At 32.9% G+C, this 27,600-nt stretch overlaps 1 protein-coding gene across 1 annotated transcript; it reads right to left on the bottom strand.

Annotated features, from left to right (window-relative positions):
* Positions 1 to 15,878: 15,878 nt before the first annotated feature.
* On the bottom strand, positions 15,879 to 18,171 carry LOC18023112 (auxin-responsive protein IAA7). The gene is made up of 5 exons (XM_006406037.2): positions 17,847 to 18,171; positions 17,084 to 17,325; positions 16,691 to 16,826; positions 16,300 to 16,361; positions 15,879 to 16,205 (listed from the first exon to the last, which is right to left on the bottom strand). The coding sequence occupies exons 1-5, from the start codon at positions 18,083 to 18,085 to the stop codon at positions 16,165 to 16,167; spliced, it is 720 nt and encodes a 239-aa protein (XP_006406100.1). The 5' UTR covers positions 18,086 to 18,171; the 3' UTR covers positions 15,879 to 16,164.
* Between the last annotated feature and the right edge of the window lie 9,429 nt (positions 18,172 to 27,600).

The raw sequence follows: 27,600 nt of genomic DNA on the forward strand, positions 1-27,600 counted from the left end.
TTATCGTGAAAATCGTATTTTTAACCTTTAAAGTTACAAGAACTAACACTTTAAACCTTGGTGGAATTACACTCACAATTTAGACTTTCAAATTAATAATAGTTACACATAAAACCTTCAAATTAACTTTTAAGTTTGCGCCGCCAAAAAAGTGACCGGAACTATTCACTTTCCAATAAAAACTGATGACATATCTGTAAATAATTTTAATTTCAATAATTTTAATTATCTATTTATTTTAATTAATAAAATATAAATACAAAAAAAATATTCTTGGCCGTTGGTTCTTCTTCTCTTCTTCCCCGATGTTGATTTTTTAGTTTTTTTTTTGATTCAGAAGCCAAGTATGATTCAACAAATGAGTAGGTTAGTTTCATAATTTCATTGTAGTGGATGATAATTTGAACTAGGAGGTTCTCGATTGCTTTCCTCAGCGGTGCTGTCCGTGGTGGATCTGAGAAGGCAACACGGTGTGGTGGTCGGAACTTCGATGGAGGGTAGTTGGTGTGTTCAGGATCCGGAAGCGATGTGGATCAAGAAAGGTCGTCGTTCTCTCTCCTAATCTACTGTTTCACGGTGGTCAGGCGACGGCGAAGGTTTTGGTCTCCTCAACAAAACATTTGCATCTCGATCGGCTGTGGACTAAAACTCCCAAACCCCAATGTGAAGGGAATTTATTGACATCGGTGACAGTATATGAACGGCAATTGAAAGTTTGAGACTTTTGACTTTCATTCATTGTTTTAGGAAGAAAGCTTTCATGAACTTTTTCTCACTAAAAAAAAAAAAAAAAAATGAACTTCTTCTCCCTGGATTTGATGATATGTAAATGGTGGAGGAGATTTTTTTTAGTCGGAGAAGAGAGCAGTAGTGGAATTTTTGTGTGTATTTTGTATTTTATTAATAAAATTAAATACATAAAATAATAATTAAATTAAAAATAAATAGATTTATATACACGTCATCAGTTTTTTTATCGGAAACTGAATAGTTCATGTCATTTTTTTGGCAGCGGAAACTCGATAGCTAATTTGAAGATTTTATACGTAACTATAATTAATTTGAAGGTTTAAACTGTGAGTGTAATTCCACCAAGGTTTAAAGTGTTAACTCTTATAACTTTGAAGGTTAAAAATGTGATTTTCCCTTTGTTTATCCATGGCGGGCAAAAAGAGTTGTTTGGATACAAGTCTTTTGAAAAACCTAACTCATTCAGAGGAATAACGTGTAAACTAAAACCAAACAAGAAACAAAACCAGCACATCTTTACAACATAAAAACGAGTCTGGCTAAAATGAGCCTCATGTCCCAAACGGCACCGTTTAAAATCCCCTACTCACAAGCAGAGCAACAAGAGAGATAAAAGGGTTCTCATAATTTTTTTACATCAAAGGGTTCCCTCCCATATTTATTCTCAAACATGACTAAATAAAGAAAAGCTACAAACCCTAAGCTAGTCTTATTCAAGATTTCTTCCTATGCAAGAAAGAGTGTCAAAAGATCAACAAAAGAGGTGAGAGCGACTGTAATAGAGAACCATGACGAATTCAGCACCGGAGCTTCCAACCATTGCGCTTCTCCGCTCAGAAATTGGAGTAGTTTGGATCCACCAATCCACCAAGTTATGCAGCCTCTGTGTCGAACACACTGGCTCTTGCCTTAGCCATATATCCACCTGCAAATGGACATCAAAAATCTTCAGCTTTTTAAGAGACAAAGAGACAAAGAGAGAGTGAGAGTAACTGAAGATCAATTACTTCGTCTTCGCTTTCGAGATTGAGCTTCTTCACTAGATACTTCTTGACATATGAGACTGGTAAGTTCCCATTACTGTTAAGACGCACAAATCAAAGCATAATCTATATCACACATTCTAAATCAAAGCATAATCAATATGATCTAGTCATCACTTACGTTACTCTCAAGTAGAGAGGGGAGATTTGAGGAAGTGGTCTATCTGTGTTCCTGAAAACGAACAAATATAGCTGTTAAAGCTTCAATATATGCAATCAGAGTCCAAGCTTAAAAAGAAATGAAGAAGAAGATATATAGTGAAAAGCGTTTACTGATTCCCGGCAGCGACTAGTGAAAACCAAACTGGACTGTTACTAGCTCCAGCTCTGTTTTCTAGTTCCATAGGAATGGCGTTTCTCGATGTACCATCTGAATTCATCTTCCTCTGTCTTCTTGGTCTCAAAACCGGAGGAGAATAAGCTTTTGCTTTCCCTTTCTCACCAGAGATTTTCCCTGAGGTAGAGACATTTTCTTGATTTTGATCTTCACCATTATTGTTTTCCGGTTTCTCTCCAGAGACTTCCTCTGTATGGCAATCAGAGCTAACAAGGACAGAGTTTTGATTTGCTATACCAGTTACTGTATTATTTCCCTCGGAGTGATTAAGGACAGTGTTTTGATTCTCTTCAGCACATTCCTCTGATTTCACACCAGAGACTTCCTCTTTATCGCCACCACAACTAGAGACATTGTCTTGATTTGCTTTGCCGATACCGTTGCTCTTTATCGGTGTAACTTCCATAGCAGTACTCAAGGGCTTACTAAGAACATCAGATAAAATTGGAATCTCTTTATTAACTTTCTCCGAGTTGTATTCTTTAGATGTCGATGCTCTAGCCTGTGATGCATCATTCTCATCTCAGTAAACAGCATCAAGAACAATAACCATTTAAAACACACACAAAAATGATATTACAAAGTTGTTACTAACCAATCCGTTGTCTTGTTCAATGTTGAGAAAACCATTATCACTTTCCTTATGAGGCTGTTCGGGTTCCAATCTGGTTTCACTCTTTTTAGGCCTTGGATTTTTCCTTGGACGCTTCCTAAACTTTGAAGCTGGCCTAGACAAGCTCTGGATCAGAGGAACAGGAACAGCTTCTGTTTCCTCGCCAATCTTCTCGGGTTCCAATGGAGCATCAGGGTCTGACTCAGGTGAGGCTGGTTCTCTAGATGGAGTGGCGAGGAGTGAAGATACCGATTTTTTCTTCTTTCTTGAGTATTGCAACGATGCTGCAACAGTTTCAGTTTCTGCCTTTACGCTATTTGGCTTTGGTTTGAAGACATTTAGCCTCAAATCCTCCCAAGTATTATCCGTCCTGCATATACATATTTGATATTCCGGTTTTTGGTATAAATGCATAAACATAAGACATACATACAATGGTACAAACATAGATGCAAAATTCTAAAAAGAAGAAAAGACACATTTGAAACTAAAGACTTGAAATGGTGAGTATAATATATACCGGAGTCTATCAAGAGGAGCAACACCAAGATCAGCATTGCAGATTGGACAAGCTTTCAGATTTTCTTCTATCAACTTGTCCTCTATGCATTTCCTGCAAACTGTTCCCAAAATTTTCAAGTCCTAATCCATATCTTAAAGGCACAAGAATGGCAATGTTTTGCTGAGCTTTAATATGATGATAACAAAGAGAAGACTATAAGAAACATTCAGAGTTTTGTTTGATTTTTTATCAAAAAGGTCAAAACTTTTCAACTTTCATAGTTTTTTCAAGCAAACCAATGACTGGATGCAAATAACTAGAAATCACCAAGACTTATAAACAGAAATTGAATCATCCATTGTAAAACATTCCTCATCTGCAAAAACAGAAATTTATATAACCATAGTCTCAACTCTCAAGAGAAAGACTAACATAGACAACAAAGAGAGACACCCGTCGACCAAAATCACAGCTCATAATGAAATAGACACAAACCCCAAATCAAAATCCAGACGATAATTCGACTCAGATCACACGGAAACACCAAGAATGCAAAATCCGAAAGGCTCACTCACACGTGTGGAGGCACTCGTTTATGCTGGTGGCACGAACATAGAGTTTGTTACAGATAAGACAAGTGAAGCATCGCTCCATATCCTGCTTCTTCGCCTTCAAAGTGATCTTCCTCTCCATTCCCACAAATCTCGGAGAAAGATTTTGGTTATCTTTATGGATTCGCTTCTTTCACGTAACCCAGCATGGTGCATGTACGAAGAATTAAACCCAGAAAACAAAATTTCGAGCTTTCTCGTTGATTTCGGCACAAACAATCGAACCAGAGAGACGTGAAAGTTTGGATTTTTATCTTCAAGCTCTCAGCTTTTCGCTCTCTCCCCCCGATAAAAATCTCTGTAAGAAGAGAGGGTTTTGATTTTGGACGTGAAATTTGATAAAAAGGTTTTTTTTTTTTGTCAGAGAGGGTCGGCTTGGAGACTTTATACAATTAGAGAGCTCAATGTGAAAAAGTTAAAATTTGTTAGCCCACAAAAAAAGAACTAAAAAAGGCTTTTATCAACTCTAACATAAACATTTGGAGTTACAATGCTAATATTAATATTTCAGCATTACTATGTTTAAGAAAATTAACATTCACCAAATGAAAATTTAGAATTAAACAGTTTAGGAAATAAATTGAGTAAAACTGTATATGAATACCCTGTATGAATATGACTCAACATCTCTAATTTTTTGACAATTATTACTATGTCAGTTTGTTCATAATCTCTTTAAAAAATGCGTTTAAGGTTACATCAAAATTCTATTTTTTGCATTTAAAAAATTACCATGTACAATTAATATCATTGCTGAATGCTGACCACACCTAATCTAGATGTATGCCAAATATACTGTCGAACTGAACATTTTCAGGAATTATGCTAGATGCGTAAAAATATCTCGTATATCTTATTTGATAAATTAGAAAAATAACACAACATGTTATCATTGGAACGTATTATTAATTTGTTCATAATCGAAAAAATATCCGCATTTTCTTTCAAAAAAAAAAAAAATTATCCGCATTCAAGTTTGAGTCAAAGACTCAAAAGTCTAATTTAAAAACAAAACAAAAAATAGACCAGCACGTATTTATAATGAATAGCAGTATCGACCATAATTTGACTTCTCACATCAAATATGGATTTCTCTTGCTTGTGGAATCTGGCCTTCACCGCCACTGGATCTTCTCGCAATCAGTACATGGATTGAACAAATCCAAAGGTCCACAGAATCTAGAAATAGTATTTTTGGTATAAAATATAATATTAAAACCAAAAAAGATGGAGAGAATAACCACAGAATTCTAGAATCATTACTCAAAGACTTACTCAAAAACTCTTCATTATCGTTCTTCTGAGTTGATTTCCATTTACACATAACTTTAAGAAGTCGTGGCTCCAAACTGCGATGCATCATTTTCATCTCAGTAAAGATATATACTGACATACTGTATGGGATCATATATTTAAGGAATCAACAAGATAATTAAAGGGTGTTTAGCATCGCTTATATAGCATGTTATACACAACCCATATTATATGATTTAATTACTAACAAATGCTAAAATCATTTTGTTCCGATTCCAATCGGGCCTAGACTTAATGTTAAACAAATATCCACGAATGCACATTTTCGTTTCTAAATTAGTATCATTTAATTAATAGAATTGTTTCCAAGTAATTTTGTTTTATTTTACTAGGCTTTTCCATATTATGGTTCATGAGTTTTGGTTAGTCTTTTGGGATTGTACTTTGAATTTTTATATGTTTTGCAATTTGTAACGTTTTAATGTATCAATTTTTAAAAAAATTCAGAGGCCACTCTTGGACATTTCAAGAAGAAAAGGATGGTACGAAATGAAAACAACTGAAGTTTATTCAAAAGGGATATTTGGAATGCAATTAATATACGTGCATAATGATAAATGTTACTATGCTGCATATCTTTGACCTAAACTAAAAATATTAAAGTTTAGTACAAATTAGGATATAAGAGCTCATATTAAGAGTAATTGAGTTATTCAAAATCAGAATTTAACATTAGACGTGAAATGCATATATGGAGGTAAAGATCCAGTAATTTAGACTATTTTTATTACTAAACACACGTAATACCTCCAAGCATTTGTGTTTTTTTTTTAAATTTAATATTAAATTATATTAAAAAAAAAATCACAGTACCTCCAAGCATTTTTATTTTTGTCACAAGAGAAAAAATTCATTTAAAATAAGTTTGCTAAATGCGCATTTTCAACATTTAACCAGAAAGACACTGATGTGCTCACATAAGAGAAACACTATTTCGGGTGCGAGCGCTCCTAGCTAGGAAGTCCGTTTGTTGATTTCTGATTTTCGGCTCAAATACAATGTTGATGTCGGGAGAGAGGCCTCCAAGTTTCTCAAGTTCTCGTAGCTCTGTTGCAAATACTGGTCATTCTTTTGGTCTAGTAACCATTTGTATTAACTTCTGTGAGTGTATAACAAAATAATTACTGGTTGTGTCTATTTAGACATCTGAAAACCCATATCAGGCTGAGTAGTTCAAGATGGAGAGGGGAAATTTCTCGGCTACTTTCTTGTAGGCCTAAGAGATCTATAGATCCATCTTGAAGGTGCAAAATCCAACCCACACCGCTTGTGGGATCATTTTCTTTCCAAGATCCATCTATATAACAAGTGAAAACTGGTGGATCAATAACTAGAGAATCTATATCTTCCGTTGAAGGATCAATGGAGTCCGTATCTTGGTTAGCTGAGAACCATGCTTCACTTTTCCGCAGTGCAAGATCAAGTGTTTTAGATGGAGATCGATCTTGTCCATTGTATAACTTTTCATTGCGTGCTTTCCAAATATACCAAAGAAACTAAGGGAAGACCGTAGTCGACTCTGTAAAGTTCTCTCTATTTAAGATTTTTAGTAATAAGTAATCCACATCCTCGTAGAGATTTCGTGATGGAAACACCTCTGTCGCAGAGAGAATTGATGATAGGGCCCAATATTGGAGAGCTGGTGGACATAAAAATATGGTATGATTGATATCTGTTGTTCCGGTAGTTTCAATACTATACATTCTTACATTTGGCATTATTTTAGAAATTAATCAAAATGATATAGTTATTAAATTTATGAAATCCTGTTTGACCTAAATTTGGCAAATGCATGGCCCTAAAGCTTTAGCATTTTTCATCAGTTGGCATATTTTAAAAGAAAGTTGCACCGGATCAAAAGGATATATCGGGTACGTACGTAATCATGAAAACTCATGAATTTTGTGTTTACTGATCTCATGATACTCATTTTCTTTTGAGGCTTTGTTCACTACAAATTTCACTTTCACTACAAGAAAACATGTCATATTCCTAAGAAAGTTCCTACGAAAGTATTTGGTAGGAATATTTTTCACCAATTTCTTACGCAATTATGACGAAAAGTAAAAGTAGTAGGAAATAGTAAGAAATTTCCTACGAAAAAAATGTTAAAAAGTGGTAGGATATATCCAACCAATAACCTACCAAATTTATATTCGTAGAAAATACAGTTAAAATTTGGTAGGAAAGTTATAGGATCCAATTAACTGTTACACTGGTGGAAAATTCGTAGGAAATTGTCCTACGGATTTCCTACGAAATATTGTTTGTAAAAAAATCGTAGAAATTTAATAGGAAAGTATGTCTTTTTATCTGTTCCACATCGAAAAGTTAAGAATTTAGATGAAGAAACTGCACTATAAATAGAACAAAATTAAATTTTTCTACGGATGTTCTACGAAATATCGTTTGTAGAAAATCGTAAGAATTTCGTAGGAAACTATGTTTTTGGGTTTGTCCCACATCGATAATCTAAGATAATTTATTGAAGAAGTTGCTTTATAAATAAGAGTCTTCACCTTCTCTCCCTCTAGTTAATAATTACTTAATCAAATTTTAGGCTCATAGTAATTAGAGAATTTTTTTGTTTTTTTTATATATTTCATTAATCAAATTTATAATTAGATTATATTTTAATTTAAATTCAGTTTCTGATATTAATTTAATTTTTGATTTTTATAAAATTATATTGGTAGGAAATTAGTAGGAAAGTAGTAGTAAAAGATTAGTAAAAAATCATAGGAAATAGGTAAGTAATGTTTCGTAGGAAATTTGAAGGAACACTAATCGATAGAAAATGGTAGTAATTTGGTAGGAAAGTTCTACTAAAATTTTCGTAGGAAAAACGTCCTACCAACATTTTCGTAGGAAATTTCCTACCATTTTCTTACCTTTTACAATTTCCGACGGCTGATTTCCTGTGACAAATTTTTGTAAGAATTTGGTAAGAAAGAGCCGTTTCCTACGTTTTTTTTTACGATATTTTCCGTAGGTTTTCGACATGTTTTCTTGTAGTGTTTATGTCAAAATGTTTATAGAGCTGGCCTAGTTTATAGAGTTTTTAGGATTTAGTTTTTTTTTTTTTTCTCTTTCACATATTGTAAAGCACCCAATCTAGCAACGAACCTCTGGACCTACTAAAGATATATCTGTATCATTTAGATTACGCTCTTTAGTGTCGTGGATACTTGTGCATCCTTGTTTCGTTTGTCTTCTTTAATAAACAGGAAACAAGAAAACAAACGTGGCAAGCAAGAAACAATATTAAAAAAGAACATAAGGAAGAATAAAGTGCAATATACTCTTTGATATTAGCGTCGAGCTTAGAGCACTCCTCTACGATTTTTGTTCTCTAAGTGTGCTTCTATCTTTTTTTGTTTGTGTTCTTTCAATCCAGAAGCCAACTGGCCAAGTAGATGTGTATAAATTTCCAAGGCTGTCATCGAACTCGGGAGGCGAGACTCATCAGCTTCCAGCTCTTTCCAAGGATCCGTCTGGCACACAGCTTGATCCTTAGACACTAGACGCTGACTTGAAAATTCCCTCAGAGCACAAGACAGTTTGGCCTTGAGCTCGGCAACCACTTTGCAATGGCTCTGGGACATCCTCAGGGACTGCACATGCTGTTCCCTCAGCATTATCATCTCCTCCTCCTTGGCTTTAAGTTCATCACTCAAGCGTTTGATCTCAGCCGCTTTATCTTTAATGAGTTTCCTCTCAGCTGCTTGGACCTCCTTCAATTTGGACTCAACAAAGGCCAACTTATTAACAAGATAGTCCAAGTCACTCCTCAGTTCCTTATTCACCCCTACGTATGCCTGAAAGGGAGAAGATGGGAATTTGGAATATCACGAATCCAGTCTCAGTTTTAACACACAAAACATAAAGTGGTTCAGGTGATTACCAAGCTGGAAAAAGATTTAAACAAGACCGCCAAGGCTTCCGTATCCAGCTTGTTGTTATTCGGTTTCTCACCAGAGACTTCCTCTGTTTCCTCATTAGAACTAGAGACATAGTCTTGATTTTCTTTGTCCAGAATCTCTTCATTATCTTTCTCCGAGTTGTTTCCCTTTCGTATGCATCCTTTAGATGTCGATGCTCCAGCCTGCGATGCATCATTCTCATTTCAGTAAACAGCATCAGGAACACACAAAAAAAAACATTTCTAAAACACTCATTATTAAGTTTTTACTAACCAGGCCATTGTCTTGTTCAATGTTGAGAAGAATCTTGAAACCATTTTCACTTTCCTTATGAAGCTGTTCTGGTTCCAATCGGGTCTCATTCTTTTTAGCCCTTGGGTTGGTCCGTGGACGTGGACGCTTCCTGAAGTTTGAAACTGGTTTAGACAAGCTCTGGAACTGAGGAACAGCTTCTGTTTCCTCTCCAAGCTTCTCGGGTTCCAATGGAGCATCAGGGTTTGACTCAGGTGAGGCTGATAATACTCTAGATGAAGTGGCGAGGAGCGAAGATAGAGATCTTTTCTTCTTTCTGGAGCATTGCAAAGATGCTGGAACAGTTTCAGTTACTGACTTTACACTTTTTGGCTTTGGTTTGAAAATATTTACCCTCAAATCCTCCCAAGTATTATCCGTTCTGCATTTACATATTTGATATTCCGGTTTTTGGTATAAATGCATAAACATAAGACATACATATACAATGGTACAAAGATAGATGCAAAATCCTAAGAAGAAGAGAAGACACATTCTGAAACTAAAGACTTGAAATTGTGAGTATAATATATACAGGAGTCTATCAAGAGGAGCAACACCAAGATCAGCATTGCAGCAGATTGGACAAGCTTTTAGATTTTCTTCTATTAACTTGTCCTCTATGCATTTCCTGCAAACTGTTCCCAAAATTTTCAATTCTTAATCCATATCATAAAGGCACAAGAATGGCCACGTATTGTTTAGCTTTAATATTGATGGAAACAAAGAGAAGACTATAAGAAACATTCAGAGTTTTGTTTGATTTCTTGTCAAAAAGATCAAAACTATTCAACTTTCAGAGCTTATTCAAGCAAACTAAACCAAGGATCGGAGGCACATAACTAGAAATCACAAAGACTTATACACTGAAACTGAATCATTCCTTCATAAAACAGTCCCATCTGCAAAACAGTACTGCTTTATTGTTGATCCTGGAGATCACTAAGTATGTTTAACAGGTGATGATAATGATTAGAGATGATTTTGGGGTGAGATTTTCGTATGATAAGTGATTCAGTTCGGGAAGGAAAAGAGAATGCCAGCTCGGGGCCGTGAGAAGAGTTTGTGAAGAGAATAGTTAGCGTTTCGAACTAAGTCTGGAAAGAGTCCAGTTCGGTGCTTTTAATATTGCTACAGCGAGCTCGGTAGAGAGACAAGTGTATTAAAGCAGAGAGAGAGTAATCAATTTTTTTTCCGATCCCCTCATAAATGATATATGAGGAGTATTTATAGCGAAAGTTGGGAGACGAGTTTCTTCCAAATCGGGACGACGTGGCAGTTTCAGCGCATCTCGCGGGTATGGCGTCTGGAGCCGCGCGTCCGAACCACTCCGCGGCGTGTGATGATGGTCCTTCGCCGAGCTACTTACGTGCTTAGGTCACTGTAGACGAACTGCCCTTACACGTGTCAGGTTCTGCTCGGCTCCGCGCACTGTAGATCGACGACGCAATGATGACGATTTGGCGGGACCATGCTGACCGGGCTCGTTGACTTTGGTTGGGTTTTGTTAACTTAGTCTGTGGGCTTTATTGTCCAAGATGAGCCTAGCTAATTGGGGGTGCTAAGCCCACCTCCAACATTTATGTAACCATATATATTCTCAAGAGAAACACTAACATAAACAACAGAAGAGAGACAGAAGTCGACCAAAATCACAGTTCAGAACGAAATAGACACAAACCCAAAATCAAAATCCATGAAATTTTGCAAAATTCGAAAGGCTAACTCACACGTGTGGAGGCACTCGGAGATGGTGGTGGCACGAACATAGAGTTTGTTACAGATGAGACAAGTGAAGCATCTCTTTATATCCTGCTTCTTCGCCTTCCTCTCCATTTCCCACAGTTCTCGGATGAAGATTTTTTGTTTTCTTTTTGTTTTTTGGTGTAAAGATAGATTTTTTATTTGTTAACTAGGCTAGGCTTGTTACAGGTAAGAAAATGCATGTACGAAGAAACCCAGAAAAAAAACAGAAATTCAAGTTTTCTCGTTGATTTCGCACAAATAATTGAACCAGAGACGTGAAAGTTTGGATTTTTTTCCTCCAAGCTCTAAGTTTTTTCGCTCTCTCTCTGTCTCTCTGTCTCTCAGTTTTTCGTATTTTATTTTTGTTTACTTATTAAGAGTGGAAACTAGAAATAGAAAGAGTAGTGGAAAAGGCCTTTGAAAGAAGTAAGTTGGGCCTTTCCATATTATGGGCTCATGAGTTTTGGTTAAACTTTTGGGTTTGTAAATTTATTTATTTTGCAAATTGTAAAGTGTTAATGTATTCAGTGTGAATGGTCATACTACGAAATGAAAACATCAAAAAAATAATAAGAGTGAATTAGCTGATAAATCCAAAATGGAGAAGAATTTGCGGAAATGACAAAGGGCCCACCGAAAACAAACAGTATGTACGTGGTCATGAGTAAATACTATTCTACCCCTAAAAAGATTTATCATGTTGGTCAATGCATTCTGACAGAATATATATTATGATTTTGAGTAGGGTGACTAAAGATATGTATGTAGAATAGGTAATATCTTTGTGCAGGAAATCACAGCCACACAAATTATTTCTGTAAGACGTGCCATATACATTATAATAACAAGTTACATATTTTATTATAGATTAACAGTTATTATATCATATATAAACATATAACTTTAGATATAATATTATGTTTTACACGGTAAAGATAATGTTAGATTGATAACAATAATAAATTATATAGATAATTAAAGATATTATTGATATGCTCAGAATCTTATATATAAATTAACGTCTACCATTATAATTTATTAGATAAAAACTATGTTAGATTGATAACAATAATGAGTTGTATAAATAATTAAAGATTTTATTGATATACTTAGCATGTTACATATAAATTAACATCTAATATTATAATTAACTAGGTAAAAAATATGTTAGATTGATAACAATAATGAATTATCTAGGTTGTTATAGGTGTTATTTTTGTAGTTAGTATGCTACAAATACATATAACACTCTAGATGTATTGTTAGCATTCTAACAATAAAATTATAAGAGTAATTTAGATAGATACACATTATGTTTTAGTTTTACATGATACAAATAATGTTAGATATAATTATAAGAGTAATTCATAATTCAGATTTACTTTTTCTTCTGTTTAACTTTTACAAATTCATGTCCGGTCCGGTTACCAGACTAAATTCTCGCAGAGAAACTCGGACAGGAGACCTGGCAAACAAGAATCATAACTCATGTTTCTTTTTAACTCGAAGAAGCCTTGCTAGTATGTAGTAACCAAAACTACCGGAGAACGACGGCATCTCCATCACCATTAAAAATTTCCCCAATTGAGATGCTCGGAGACGGATGACTTCAGGTTCGTCGAGAACGTTTAGTATGGCATGTATGGTTTTCGATTTCTGATATAAATTGACTCTTTCTCCAATCGGCTCTTGGCCGGCGGCAAATACTCTCTCAGGAAGACTCAAATTAGACATCTGTAGGATACACAGTACTGAATACACAGTACCTAAAACTTATAAAATTTCAATTGGATCTGTAAGTCAATAATTAGATGGAAGAACAACTTACGTGTACAAAACCCAATATACTGTTGGAATGAAGATCGAAGAAAGATGCGGTGAAGAAATAACACATGCAGAGTCGCAAAACCAAATCGGAAAAAGGGGTGATGCCGGATTTCTGATTTTAGACATATATGTATGAAATCGTAAAACATCGGTTTGGTTGTCCGAAAGAAACATACCATATGACAAATTTGTTCGCAAATGTGTTAGTATTGAACAGAAACATAAAAAAAATAGATACAAAGGAAAGAATAAAGGAAAAAGAGAAAGAGATATAATATACATGAGTAGAAGGGGTATGGGTAAACATGTATTAGATGAAATTGTACCGTGTTCAAATAATAGTTTTTATTATATAGCAAATTTTGAATAGTAACGTGGTCATCTACCACATTTACTTAAATAATAATTTACATGCCTAAAAGGGATATTGCGAATGCAAATTAATACGTGCATGATTACTATGCTGCGTATCTTTGGCCTAGTTGAAATAAAACGTTAAGAATTGACCCCTAAAAAACACGTAACACCTCCAAACATTTTCATATCTATAAATTGTTTATTTAATTTGGATATTTTTTGAGGACGGATCTTTTATCTTTTCTATACATCTTACATTCGGCATTGTACTATTGTATCATAAATTAAATCAATAAGATATGTTCTTAAATTTATGAGATTTGACCTAGAATTGGCAAATGCCTGGCCTAGTAGCTTTAGCATATTTCATCAGTTGGCTTATTTTAAAAGAAAAGCTTCATCGGATCCAAGGGAAAGATCAGGTACGTATCCCAATCATCAAAACTCATAATAGTGATCCCATGGCACTCATTTAAAAAAAATATAGATTTGGATGACCGAGCTTGGTTCACTACCAATTTCACTTAATTAACTTGAAATGGCATATGTCATAGTTTGTAGAGTTTAACATTTTTTTTTCTTTCTCTTTCACGTATTATACTGCACCCAAATTTGTCTTCCAGTCCCGGTTCAAGTTTAGAACTCAAATCAAAAGTGATGATATTGGTTAACAACAGTACAGTTACTACACATAGAAAGAATTAAATTGTCAAATATTGTTGGTGTATAATTACTTAATTAGGACCCATCAGAGTTCGCATTACTATAGTTTTTTGTTCAAGTCATTTTCATATCGCACGCTTGACCTTGGTTTGGTTTATTTTTTCCATAAAACGACCGAAAATACTACTATATTTATATGGAGTATATGTTAAATTAGAATATGACACAAACATTGAGACAAATTATAAAATAGGATAAAATTTTCTTCTCGTGATTGGGAAAATAAGGTACAAATTACAATAACATAATGGCCATATGAGTTCAAAGACCCATGAACATGCACATGTTCTTGTTTCCTACTCATCTCATGGGCCCTGAATTTAATAAATTCCTCCCACAAAATTAGAGCGCAAAAAAGGTCAAACTATACTATATGGAAGCATCGACCACTTACATAAATTAAATGAGTTTATTAAAGTAATCCATTATTTGAATAATAATATTTTTAATCGTCAATCAATAAATAAGAACCATTCATAAATGTTTATTATATACAGATTACGAATATAAGTGTATATATCTTAGTAACTTCTATTTTCTTTTGCAAAATGAAGAGATTTGAAAATACTCAAATCTTGTAAAGCCGCCACACATATAATCATCAATTAGTTCAAACATGACAGATTACGGACCACATGTCTAAGAAAAAATTAGGATGCCAATTTATGATGAAATGACAACAAACCAACTTTAATTTCGTTTTTTTTTTCTTTCTTTTTTGTGCGTCGTAGAAATGTTCATTAATATATACTTTTATTAAAAGTCAACACATAATCAGAATCTTAATACCTGCAAACATTTCCCGTGTTAACAACAATTCGATCAATATTACGGGCATGTGACTTCTTTATTTATTCAAAGTTAAATTTCAACTGTTACATACTAAGGGATATATACTAACTAACCCCATTACTTCCCTTGTAAAGATACAAAAGTGGAACAAACTTAACAATTACAAAAAGATTGCGAGAAACAATCAAAGTAAAAATTCAATGAGAGAGAGAATAGCAATCGGATTCTACACAATGCAATCAATATTAGCTTATATAGAGATGGGAATAGAGGATATCAATGTGAAAAATCCTAATTCCTCTTCCTCCGAATCATGTAGGCGAGTAGGTGAGCATTTGACTTGTTAATACAAAGCTTAGTCACTTGGCTTCAAAGATCCATATGCATGGAACATCCGAACATCCAAATTTCTCCAATTACCTTAACGGTGCAAGCTTATTCCTCCCCTAAGCCATTAGCGTAAACAGTTTGTATACATGCATTTGTTTCCGTGATTGGAAAGTATAACTCAGAACAAAAATTACGATATTCTCTGAGCAATAGATTCTCTACGAGTTTCTTCCAAAATCCAACGCTTATCACAATATTTCGATCAATTACAAATATTTGATTTTATGAAAATACTACATTTTACCTGATATCTTCATTCAATTAGTGGTTTTAATATTGTTTTAATATTAGTTACTTGATATTGGTTGAATAAAAAAAAATATTTGTATTAGGTGTTGTAGTGAGTGAATTTAGTTATGGTAATCTAAAATCAGGCGTTTAGGCATTTTTATAATAAAGTTTCTGAGCACTCCATCATTTCGTCATTAATTTATCTTATATATATACCAATGTTGGGAAAATAGGAAAAGCAAGATAGTTGAGTTTGTTTTGCATAGTAGAATGAAAAGCATACGATTTTAATACTAGCTATATAGAAATACGATAACAACTAATTATTCATTTTGGAACATTTATTACAACACACACGATAAACGACAAGAAGCATAGTAGGGATCAAAACACATGCACATACACATACATGCATTTATATGCATATATATCATGAAGTAGTGATTGATCATCAAACCGACAGACACATGCTGGGCAATAAATATGACACAAACACAGAGATTTTGAAGTTTCCTCTCTTTTGGTCACATTACAAATTTGTCCACATCTTACTGGTAAATAATACTATTTGCCCTATATACCCATCAAGTATTTAAAATTACAACACACATATATAGGAGACAGCCACATAAAATCATTAAAAAAATACATATAAAAATCAAGAACCCGTCATATATGGTTGATCATTGGTATTTTTTCTTTTAATTATTAAATTCAAGATCTGTTCTTGCAGTACTTCTCCATTGCTCTCGGAGCTGAAAAAAAAAATCAAGAAAAATGAATTAAACTTTATTTGAGAAAAGTAAAAGGTAAAAATGAATGCAAAAAAAAAAAAAAAGTTAGATGTACCAAGTCCAATTGCTTCAGATCCCTTCATAATCCGCAAACGTTTGCATGACTCGACAAACATTCTGAAAAAACATATATATTCAAGTTTCCAGTTAGAACATAATATTAGCATAGGAGTCGTTAGCATTTAAAGTTTTATTCTAAGGTTTTCAGCAATAATGTGGCGAGAAGAAGCTGATTGTGCCAGCTACGAATTAGCTATAACTTATTGATACAGTTGCATAATTTGAAAGATCCTCTTGTCTCTTGCCAACCAATGCATGGTTGTACGTATTTATAACACATGGAGTTTGAATATCTTTGGCTTATTATCTACCAATTTCGGGAATGTGGTTATTGAGTCGTGTTATTAGTTAAAACTATGAAACATTAGGGATTAAAGTTGACTCACTCCCATGGGACATCGCCGACGAGCATCCAATCGCCATCTTTGTCCTCATAGCTTGGAACATACTCAGAACTGTTCAGCAGATTCATGAGCTTGCTTTCGTTCATGAAATCAATCATTCCTTGTGCTCCATAGTTCCCTTGAAAATTATTCAACCCGTTCACAAAAAATATAAATTTATGTGCTTATATATGTATGTATACAACATAGTTAACTCATACACTTACATATTAAATATCATTTTTGTTTAATATGAATATGATGCAAATTTCTCAATCATAAGTTTTCATGAATGAATCGAGCAAATTACTTTTTTTTTTTCTTTCGTAAATTCTATTCTTTATATACTAATTGTGATTTTTTTCCATTTTTCGATATGAAATTTCTAAAACGTACCCATAGTGAAAGAGCTGAACATTTTGGCCAAAGCATCAGAGAGATCCTGATAGCTTTTGTACATCTTGAGGTCAACTTTCCTTAGGTAAGGAGCTCCGTCCATGGAGACCTTCACTAAGGCGGCTGCTCCACCGCCACTCCCGGCCTTCTCGCTGCTGGCCTCCTCCACGCCGCTAGTCTTCTGCTGAGTCATTATGTTCTTCCTGTAGTTCCTCACAGGTGGCCATCCCACCACTTGGGCTCTACATACAATAACATAAATTATATATGTGTAACCCAATCAATGTTATTACTAGTTATCATATTTACTATTTTGGCTTAATAATGAATGTATGCTTTCATGTTTGCTTGTACGCATGTCTAAATTGGTGTTTAAGCATCAACCATTCTTACTCTTTTTTTTTTTGGGTAAATGATTGATTTATCTAGCTAGAAAACAAATTTAGCTTCAAGATATTTTTTCTCTGGTCTTCTTCAGAGCTGTGCATATATATATTTAAAATAGTATATTAAAGGGAAGTAAATATGTAATATTAACATTAACATCTTCAAGAATTTTTATTTTGTTCCAATATAAGCTTCTGAAAATCACTCACAGTATTTGTAATCTTGGAGGAGTGCATATATAACTATAAAAATTGATAAGATTAAAATAGTGGTGGCCGTTGTAGATACGTAGCCCAAGAACTCAGAAAAATCTATAGATATGTATAACAGTATATATATATATATATATGTATTGATATATGTACGTATAGCTTACTTAGCAGGAGGCTTAGAATGATCTTTGAGGAGGGTCTTCTCCTTGGGTGCTGCAGAGACGTTGTTGAGATCAACGGTTCCTTCTTTGTTAGATTGAAGATTGAGCATGAGATCAACGGTCTCGGAGAAGCCTCTCTTGTTCCCCACCGCCGATTTAGCAGGACTCTCCACGGCTTCAGCGCCGCCGGGGAGGCCGAGACAGAGATCCGTCGCCTTGAGGTTCATAAGCTGTCCGATCATGTTACTTGTAAAAGAATAGAAATGTTATTTCTCTCTCTGATTTGGTAAGAGGGGAAGAAGAAGAGAGAGGACAGGGCAATAATAATATAAGGAGAGAGGATGGTGGTGGGGTGTATGAATTGCATGTGCATGTCCTTTGATCTTTTTTTTTTGTTCATGTGTGGGGTTTTTGACACGTGGGCTTGATTAGATGTTAAATTGTTACTTAATTACTTTTACTGCAAAATTTAGGATTCTTTTGTTTTTATAGTGGCCAATAATCTTCCAGTTTGAAATTTTGGATTGGTGACTGACAAGGGATAATTTTGTTTTAGCTAAACAGGAAGAAAAAAAGTGGTGGAATTTAAAATTATAATAGGTTATGTCTTTGGCTCTAAATTTTTTTTTTTTTTTGGTGGACGTAAATCAGATATTTCATGAATATATGAAAATATTGATGTTTTCCGTCATTTTATATAGGATAAGATCATTAGCATTACTACTGCAACTCAACATGTCTTTGCGCATTCGTAGCTCGTATGCATTCGCAATAACATTGGATCAAGAAAGAGTTTACGAATATTATCTTCCTAAATATATTAGGTCTTTTTAAATATCCAAGTAGGATGTATAGCACGTGAGATCACAAATATGGTTTTGTATGTGTGTGTTCGGCATCTTCACTTCGTAATACACATAAAACTATATACTTAAAGTATTAATCACTTGTTCGTCATGTTTTTTTTTTGCTTTTCTTTCATTTAGTTATTAATTATAATTTATAGTAGATATATTTTCTTTTATTATATTTCTTCTAAAATATGTTTTTAAAAAGAATAATTTGATTTTTAAAAATAGAAGAAGATCAAACTGGTATTTTGAATTCGAAATATAAATGTTTAAAACTGCGAGAATTAGAGTAATTCGAGTATTAAGAGTAATATGAGTAACAGTTTGAGTTTTTTTAAAAAGTTAAGTGACTAATAGTTATGTATTTTGAAGGATTCGAAATAGTATATTTTTATAGCAAATATTATTGAATTGGTGTATTTTTAAGGTTTTTTCCCCAAAATTTACATATTTATATTTCTTATTTGCACACATTAAACATGACTAAAGTTCCATTTGAACTCATCATCTAATGTGAAGTTTATAAGGATATGTTAACGTTGAGAAGATTACGTTTTTTTTATATAAAAATTGGTAAATGAATTCATTTAGATCTGGACTGATTTTCAAAATTATAAATTTTGGTTTTTTCGGATAAAAGTTAAAAGACACCAGTAATAAGATTTTAAGAGATGATACATAAAGGCAACATCCTCCCAAGAGACACAAAAAACAAAGTATTTTTGGGAAATGTAGCAGAGCAGTAGAGTTTTTGGCGGGCTCTATTCTGTCTAGTAATTGTGTTATAAGTCCATGTAATTATAAATCATCCTCCTCTCTTCAAAATATCTCAAATGTCAAAAGCTAGCGCATATAACGAGCTAATTAAATAATAGTAGTATGAAACGAATTCAGCTTGTTCGCAAAAGAAGGAAAGAATAAGTTGTCTAAACATGTCTATGTCTATGAATGTATTAACTACTACTGAGATTTGTCATTTGTTAATAGCCTATTTGTTACACATTGTCTCCTCTGGTCAACTGTTCATCGCATGTACATCAAGTGGAACTGGGCGGTGAAGTTCCGTTAATCGAATTGGTTATTAACATTGTATTTAGTTTGTGTGAAGCGTTACCACCCATGTGTAGTGTATTAATCAAACTGATTAACTGAATACGGTCTCCTGTTCTGTTACTTTAATAATTTTGATTTATTAATTAATTTAGGGGTAATAACTAATACTACTACTCATTTAAATAAAACAGTAGACATGGTGGTATATAAAGGGAGAATCTATTTATTGGTCTAGGTTCATGTTCTTAGTGAGGACACTTACTGAAGACTGAAGAGTGACGTCAATCCTCTTCTTCCCAACACAAAAATGAACTTATGCTTTTTAGTTTTAATGTGAAGATATACATCCAAAAACCCGATTGTAATTTATATAGAAAGGAGGGAGGCAAAATGTAGATATTCATTATTAATTAAAAAAAAAAGCATAAACAAACAAGCTAATTACACTAAGAACGAAAAATGTACCGGTAAATTAAGCCTCAAATTAGTTTGCTTCACGTAATGACAGATGAAAAAATAGGAATAGATAGCTTCTGTTTTTTTATAGTCAGTGGGACATGGCTTCATGAGCTATCTTACAGCAATATAGTCACACGTGTGCATACACATATTGTAGAACTTAGATTTTCCAAACAAAGGTAATAAATGTACCTTTCATAAAATTGTCTTTCGGGGAAATATGATTATCAGAAAAAGAAAGAAAAAAAAAACACTAGTCTACTCTTACTAAAACAAAAACGCATCTTTACTGAAAACATTTGCAACCGTTTCGGGGGAATATGATTATCAGAAATAGAAAGGAAAAAAAAAACACTAGTCTACTCTTACTAAAACAAAATTAACGCATCTTTATTGAAAACATTTGCAATTGTTCTACGTTAAAAAAAAAAACATTTGCAATCGTTCTAACCATCAAATTAGACGAAACATCTTTTCGTGAATAGTTATAACTCGTCAAATATTTGTCTTCTTTCACGAGTGGTAGTCTTACGAATCGATGCCCACCATCGATCTTTTATCCGGCAAGATTGACATGTTGTAGCTACCTTTAGCGAATAGAGTTTAAAATGAATTTTGTAATCAAAATATTTTTGATATGAAATCTAAACTAATTTCAAAAACTATACATATTATATTCAGTATCAAAATGGCCAACCGTCACTAAAATTACAAAAGCAGCACCAAAACGCTCTTTAAATTAGTGTACGCTCTTTCAATTCTGAAATTCTGTCGGGGAGAGATTCAGTCCGCCAATTTCACTTTCTATGAGAGAAGTTTTATTTTTTTTTTTCAAAACCAAGAGTTTATTTTCCAATCTATTTTTTATTTTGTATAATGATCTCCACGAAACCATAAAATACGATGAGTTTCTTTTCGACAAGATCTGAAAACAAAACCAATCTTTCAAAATTACAATTTGAGGTGACTAATTTCGAAAACTACTGTATATGTATATTTCAGTATCATAATGGCCATCTTTACTGTTATAGTCACAAAATTTAAAGGAACGAAAAGGTTCGCAACACACACACAAAAAAAAACTGTGCTTTCTTAACATTTCTAGAATTGACTTTACTGTAGATTACACGATAGCTCTAAATTTTTAGCTAGTTGAGTTAGTATGCATTTTACGAATGACAGAGTTTTACTTCATTATAACTTATAAGTGTCAGTATATAACCCGACTTAGGGGACTAGTATATCTGTATTTCAGAAACTGTTTGACCATATTAAAAGGGATATGCACAATAGTACATGCATGTCTGCAAATACCATTTAATAATACATCCTAAAATTTCGAAGTCAACATTCCGTGAAACTATTACAATAAGTCTGTTTTATCTCTCTCACACACAAAAAAATACAATAATACTGTACGAGTTATCGTAAATATTACAATAATGCGTTTAATTTTTCTTTGTTAAAGAATAGTATTTTGATTTTTGACCATTTTTTCTGAACATCTTCCCGAATTTGCGTGAATTAAAAAAGGGGGGGGGGGGATTTTAGGAAACAGATACCATACAATTAATCTAGCTAAAGTATACATAATTTAAGAAAGATTCTTCCCGAAATTTTCCAGTCATGTAAAGTCACATGAAAAATTACTTTAATCTCACGGGAAAAACGGATTATTAAAAATATATATCTTAATGTTTACAATTTTTTCCAGTTTGTAAATATAGTGTTAGTACTATAGTAGTCAGTTTCATCTGATATTTTCTAAGTTAATCATTGCATAAAGTACCAAAAGAATAGAAACACTGAATTAAAAAGTCTGTTCACAACTAAAAAAATATATTAGTGGCACATGGATTATGCCCATGGTTTTGGGGTAATTAACCGGATATATAAACTCCTTAAGAAAATAATACTAGCGGGAAGAATAATAACACATATTATGTTCACGATAAATTAATTTGATGCGTTTTACAATAAAAAATGTCTTACGAATTTTCAATGCAGATAAATTTGTACAATCATTTCGTGATAAAATATACTAAATAGTACTCCATCCATTTCACAAAAAATGTCGTTTTAAGGTTTTATTTTTGTTTCACAAAGAGTGTCGTTTTATATTTTCAATGCAAAATTTTAAACAATATTCCAGTTTTAACCCTATTAATTTAATGTATTTACTAGATAAAAACAAATCATTTAATGTATTAATTAGGGACAAAGTTGTACTTTTAATAATTTTCTTAATATGTGTGAAGAATGTCAGAATGACACTTTTTGTGAAACGGAGGGAGTAACTGTTAATACCCGAAATACACAAATCTAGTGGAAACATTCGAAACCCGCGACTGGATATATACACAGACTTGGACTTGGACTTGAAGAGTCCTTTAATCTCTAAGGAAATGAGAGCGAATGGTGAAGAGTGAGAGACAAATCAAATCCAAAGAAACATATCAAACCCCATCAAATCAGGCTCTTGTCTTTGCCTTGTCAACATCCTCACCCATTAATCCTTTCTTTTCAATTTTCTCCATAATTTCCTTTTCTTAGAAGTGTTATTTGATCTCTCGTAACACCTCTCAAATTCTTCATCTAAGAGCATCTGATCATGATTACTTGGATCTATTTCTCCATTATGAGTTTAGCATTAGATATAAAGAATAATTCTGGTATTTTAGAGCATATATGCGGTTCTTTAAGGAAATATTATAGAATGCAAATGGTCGCTATCGTCTTGTAATACTAACATGAGATATAATACTCTGTTGTTCTGATAGTGAATCGGTTTTACCTTTTGACTTAAAAAGCATAAGGCCTGCATCATGCTTTCTTGTCACTAAGTGCAAAAATAGAATTTCATTATTAGAGATGATGTGAATCTTTAATAAAGTTTAAAATATCGCAGTCCTAGTTAATTTAGAAGCTATTATGTTTGTAGTGGTTGATGTAAACGTCTTTCTAGATAAATTCAAGAATAAAAGAAATATATATATATATATATATATAGGTGTGTGTATATACATTTAAATAATAGCAATATTAGTCAAAATTTATTTTGGATGCTCTTAAGGATTATAACTAATGCAATATGTGGTCTCATGTGTTAATAGAGTGTTAAGTGTTAACCACGTTCTAATTATATTAATATCTTCTAAATTCAATTGTGTAAATACAAGCATGGTAATGACGTTTAGTATTACACAAAGCTAAATCGGAAATTATTCATGCATATTTTAAAAAATAGTCACATAGTTAATGATTTGAGTTTTCTTTAAATAAGAATAGGTTACAACTTGTAGCTTACGCTGCTTAGTGCTTACTGCAACAGTTTGAGTATCAATTGTACCAATCATAATATCAGAAACACAAATGTAAAAAAAAAAATAAAAATTTGGTGCACCTATAAAAAAAAATGTATGTCACTCTAAAGGAATTGATGTATTCCAGTTTTAACACATCCTTTCAATTATTATTAGTAAAAGATTAAACATAGGCTAAATATTGCCTAAGTAATGAATTCTTGAGTGGAGCTGTAGAGATTCTCCAAACTTTAATGTGAATACGCAGTGACTTAGTCAAGGTTATATGCTTTAGATCTTATTTTGACGTCTTTATACTTCTGGTGTCTTAACAGAGCAGAAAATGTCTCCAATTTTTAAACCATCCACATTGTACAATACATAGTTATTTAATGAATCTATATATATATTGAAAGTCAAATTTATTATTTTGAATCTCACTGAGTATGAAATGTATATTGCTGATATTGCGACGCAGCAAAAACATTGTTTACAATGCCAAGCTAAAGAAATATGATTCAATTGAGAGATCAACAAGATCGATCGAAACTGAATCGAATTCAACCGAAATTACGAACCTAGATCGAGATTCGATAATAGAATCATAAATGTTTATAAATAAATAAAAAACTATAAAAATTTCATAAAAAGAGAGAAAACATTTTATTTTTACCGACTATTGACATCTCAGGACCGCCTAAAGCTAATGTAAGCCCAAGTTCACTAGTACATAGAGGACAATACACACTTTAATTTGGGCCCAGTTTCCAATATGCATAACGGTCCACCAATAACTCGATACATAACTCTTTTTTTTAAAAAAAATGTTGGCTTTGATTATTTGAACGGTGAACATATTTAATGACACTACATTGTTAAATGCATGTTAACATTTTAGTTTCCGAAAAAAAAAAAACTAACGTCAATCAGCGTTATATAGTTGTTTAGCGTTATATTTTGTTTGCTTCTCGAGTTTAATATATTTTCTTTAGATTTATTTAGTGGCATTGCTGGTACATTATTAGATTAGTAATAACAAAAGTCTAAAACTGTTACCAAAAACATGTCATTAACCCTATTACTACTATTATTAATTCTTCTATCACTATAACTTTATTGTGTTACTATTCAAAATCATTACGTGCATTTACCATACAAGACGAGCTTTTTGTGGTCGCTTTCTTTGCTATGGCCAAGCAAGTAATAAATAATGCAAAACTATGATTATAAAACATGTGTGTGGTCGTACTACCATTTAACAGTCTATGCTGTACAGTTTAGACTTTATTTGTGTGTGGTATTTCTATCTAATAAACGCGTTTTCAATTTGACTATAAATCTGTAATGATATATTTTCGATATTTTAAAAAAAAATTGTTTCTAAAATGTGCATTATATTCTTACATATAAAAAATATAGGTACATATAGGTGATAATTCATAAACAAACCGAAAATATATGGCTTTTTGCTACACTAATTACTATCGCGAGGTTACATGTATTTTCTTAAAGAATTTTATCAAGTATTTGGGATGTTTATTACAGCAAAAAGGTTTAAAGTATCACACGTGCATATGTTTAAGGTACGGTATGGGTTACATGAATGCTTTTTCTCCTCTGCGTTGGATTTTGGCCTCACTCGTCACGTATATTAGATGTTTGGGCCATATACATTCGCTACATTCCAAGATTTGTCGGGAGTCACACGAGTGTGTGAACTTGATACATATCCCATGCACACACCTATTTTACATCTACGCATTTATGGTTTTGGATAATATTTCACGTACATGTCATGATTCATTCAATAAGAATGTTCTATCTAAAACTTGGCTCAAATACTCGGAAACTTTGAGAACTAATCATTAACCCTTTGTTCACGCAATGATCTTGATTGAGCTATTTCATAATCAAACATATTGCAAAAATCGATAATTAAACATTGTTGGGTTTAGGTCAGGAATTGTATCCCATTAACTACGGATCCTCATTGTTGCATTTGTTTGTTGATGATGTAAACGTTTTAAGTGGTAAGAAAACAATGTTCATGTTTCTGTAATTAATCGATATAGAATCGTCCGATCGATGATTAGAAAAGCATATTTAACTTGATAAAATGAAACCAACCAAATTGATGCAGCCATATATTTGCTTTTCATGTTGAAGATTTTATTCAATTCTTATGATTTTGATAAATGAAAAGATGTTAACAGAAAAGTATTTTCAAACGATTTGAGGTGAATCGGCGGAATCACAAAGAACTCTTCATTGGCTATTCAGAGGTATCAAGGGACAATCAGCTTCCTATTCAACTCCATCACAAATTGACAATATCACAATAATATAAGCCACAAAGCAACGACGAGAGAAAACATTACAGTAAGGAGATGCAAGCGTGTGCATTTTCATGATCATATTAATGAATTTGACCACTTACATGTTTCTTGTTTGCCCAACCACTTCCAAGTCCCCACTCTCTCTCGATCGTTTCCTTGCTCCATCCCATTCACTTTTCACGCTCTTCGGTTTCATACTACAAAACAAAAAAAATCAAATTAAATTTCGTTGAATATTATTTTAGATCTACATGTTGGTTTATATATGATCATATATTCCCTTATTTTGACTAGGTATAGCTATACATTTTGTAGAAATCATCATGACAGTTGAAATCTATATTAAGAAGATCTGCTAGGGAACAATTAGATTTTATTTTCTTTAAGAATTTTTCCTTTCAAGAACAACATCATTTAAATTGTCTGTGTAAAGAGATATTAACAAGATTCCCATGATCTTAAATCATATATTAAAAGTAATAAAAAATAAACGACCGTTACTATTTAATGTCACCATTTATAATAGATCTCAGAAACAAAACCGGTCAGAAACATAGTGTCTCTCTCATGAATAGTATCATGATGCACATTCATCATGAAATTAAATCCCACAAAGATATATATCAAATCGATTTGATTGAATGAGAGGATAAACAACACAAGATCATGATCGGCTATATTTCGTGCCACGATCACTGATCCGCTGTCCACAAGTTTCCTATTTTTCAAAAAATAATAATTATCTATCGACAATACTTCTAAGTTGGTTCGATGTTGCTGTCCGAACGTATTGGCCCGGTCCCTACGTTGCCTTTTGAACAGCTTATGCTATGATTAATGCTTCAGCGAAAGACAGTGAGACATATCCAGCTAATTAGGGTTGCTCTTGTTTCAAAAGTTTAAGCCCCACGAATATGTAATAATTAAAGGCACAGAAATAAACTCAGATTTTGGTGTGGAGATCCTAAGTAATTGACAATTGTGAATCTAAACGAGTCATGTCATATTTCAAATCCTAGCGTTTAGATTCGAATTTGTTGCTCTTGAAAAGGAATTTTTGGATTCACTCGATATTCAAAGGGTTATATGATTTTGCTTGTGATAATAAACTTGAAAACAACATTATTTCCATGACATATATTTGACAGTTGTTTTGAAGACCTGATGATTGAACCAATGCTTAAAGAAGCAAGAAAGTAAGATGTTACGTTAATAGTTAATAAAAATCATATACATATAAATAAAAGAGAGAAGGTAGAGATAAGACTAAGATAGTGATGAGTCGAAAAGGGAGCAAAACTTTAATAATTTAAAGACCCAACTTTTTGTTAGATACACACGGATGCGATTTGCAAAAGACACGACTATTTGGAGTCTAGCTTGTGTATGCATCACAAGACAAGTTGTACCTTTCAAGTTTCAACACCATTCTTCTTCTCATACGCAGAACTTTAACTTACTATAATTAATTCTACCAAAGGTAGCATTTGTTACATATTCTTTTTAAACCATCCTTTAAACATGATTTCATGTTCTGAACGCCTATATTTACATTTTGTTTCACAATTTGTAACACCTAAACTTTTCATTTGTAATGAATATTTACCATTTAGCAAAAAAAAAAAGTTATGAAGTATAGTCATATTGAACATACTAAAATCAAACTTCAAAATGGTCAAGTAAACAAACAGGTATATAATTATTAAGTAATTTCTTCAACATATATATGCTAAACTTTTTTAGATATATATATATA

The sequence above is a fragment of the Eutrema salsugineum genome, unplaced genomic scaffold (genome assembly GCF_000478725.1).
Source record: "Eutrema salsugineum unplaced genomic scaffold, Eutsalg1_0 scaffold_13, whole genome shotgun sequence".
Taxonomy (NCBI): Eukaryota; Viridiplantae; Streptophyta; class Magnoliopsida; order Brassicales; family Brassicaceae; genus Eutrema; species Eutrema salsugineum.

Coding starts and splice junctions, on each gene's coding strand:
- LOC18023112 (XM_006406037.2), bottom strand. CDS start 18,085: ATGATCGGACAGCTTATGAACCTCAAGGCGACGGATCTCTGTCTCGGC. Junction 16,827..17,083: donor GTTCAGCTCTTTCACTATGG/GTACGTTTTAGA, acceptor ATAATTTTCAAG/GGAACTATGGAGCACAAGGA. Junction 16,206..16,299: donor ATCTGAAGCAATTGGACTTG/GTACATCTAACT, acceptor TTTTTTTTTCAG/CTCCGAGAGCAATGGAGAAG.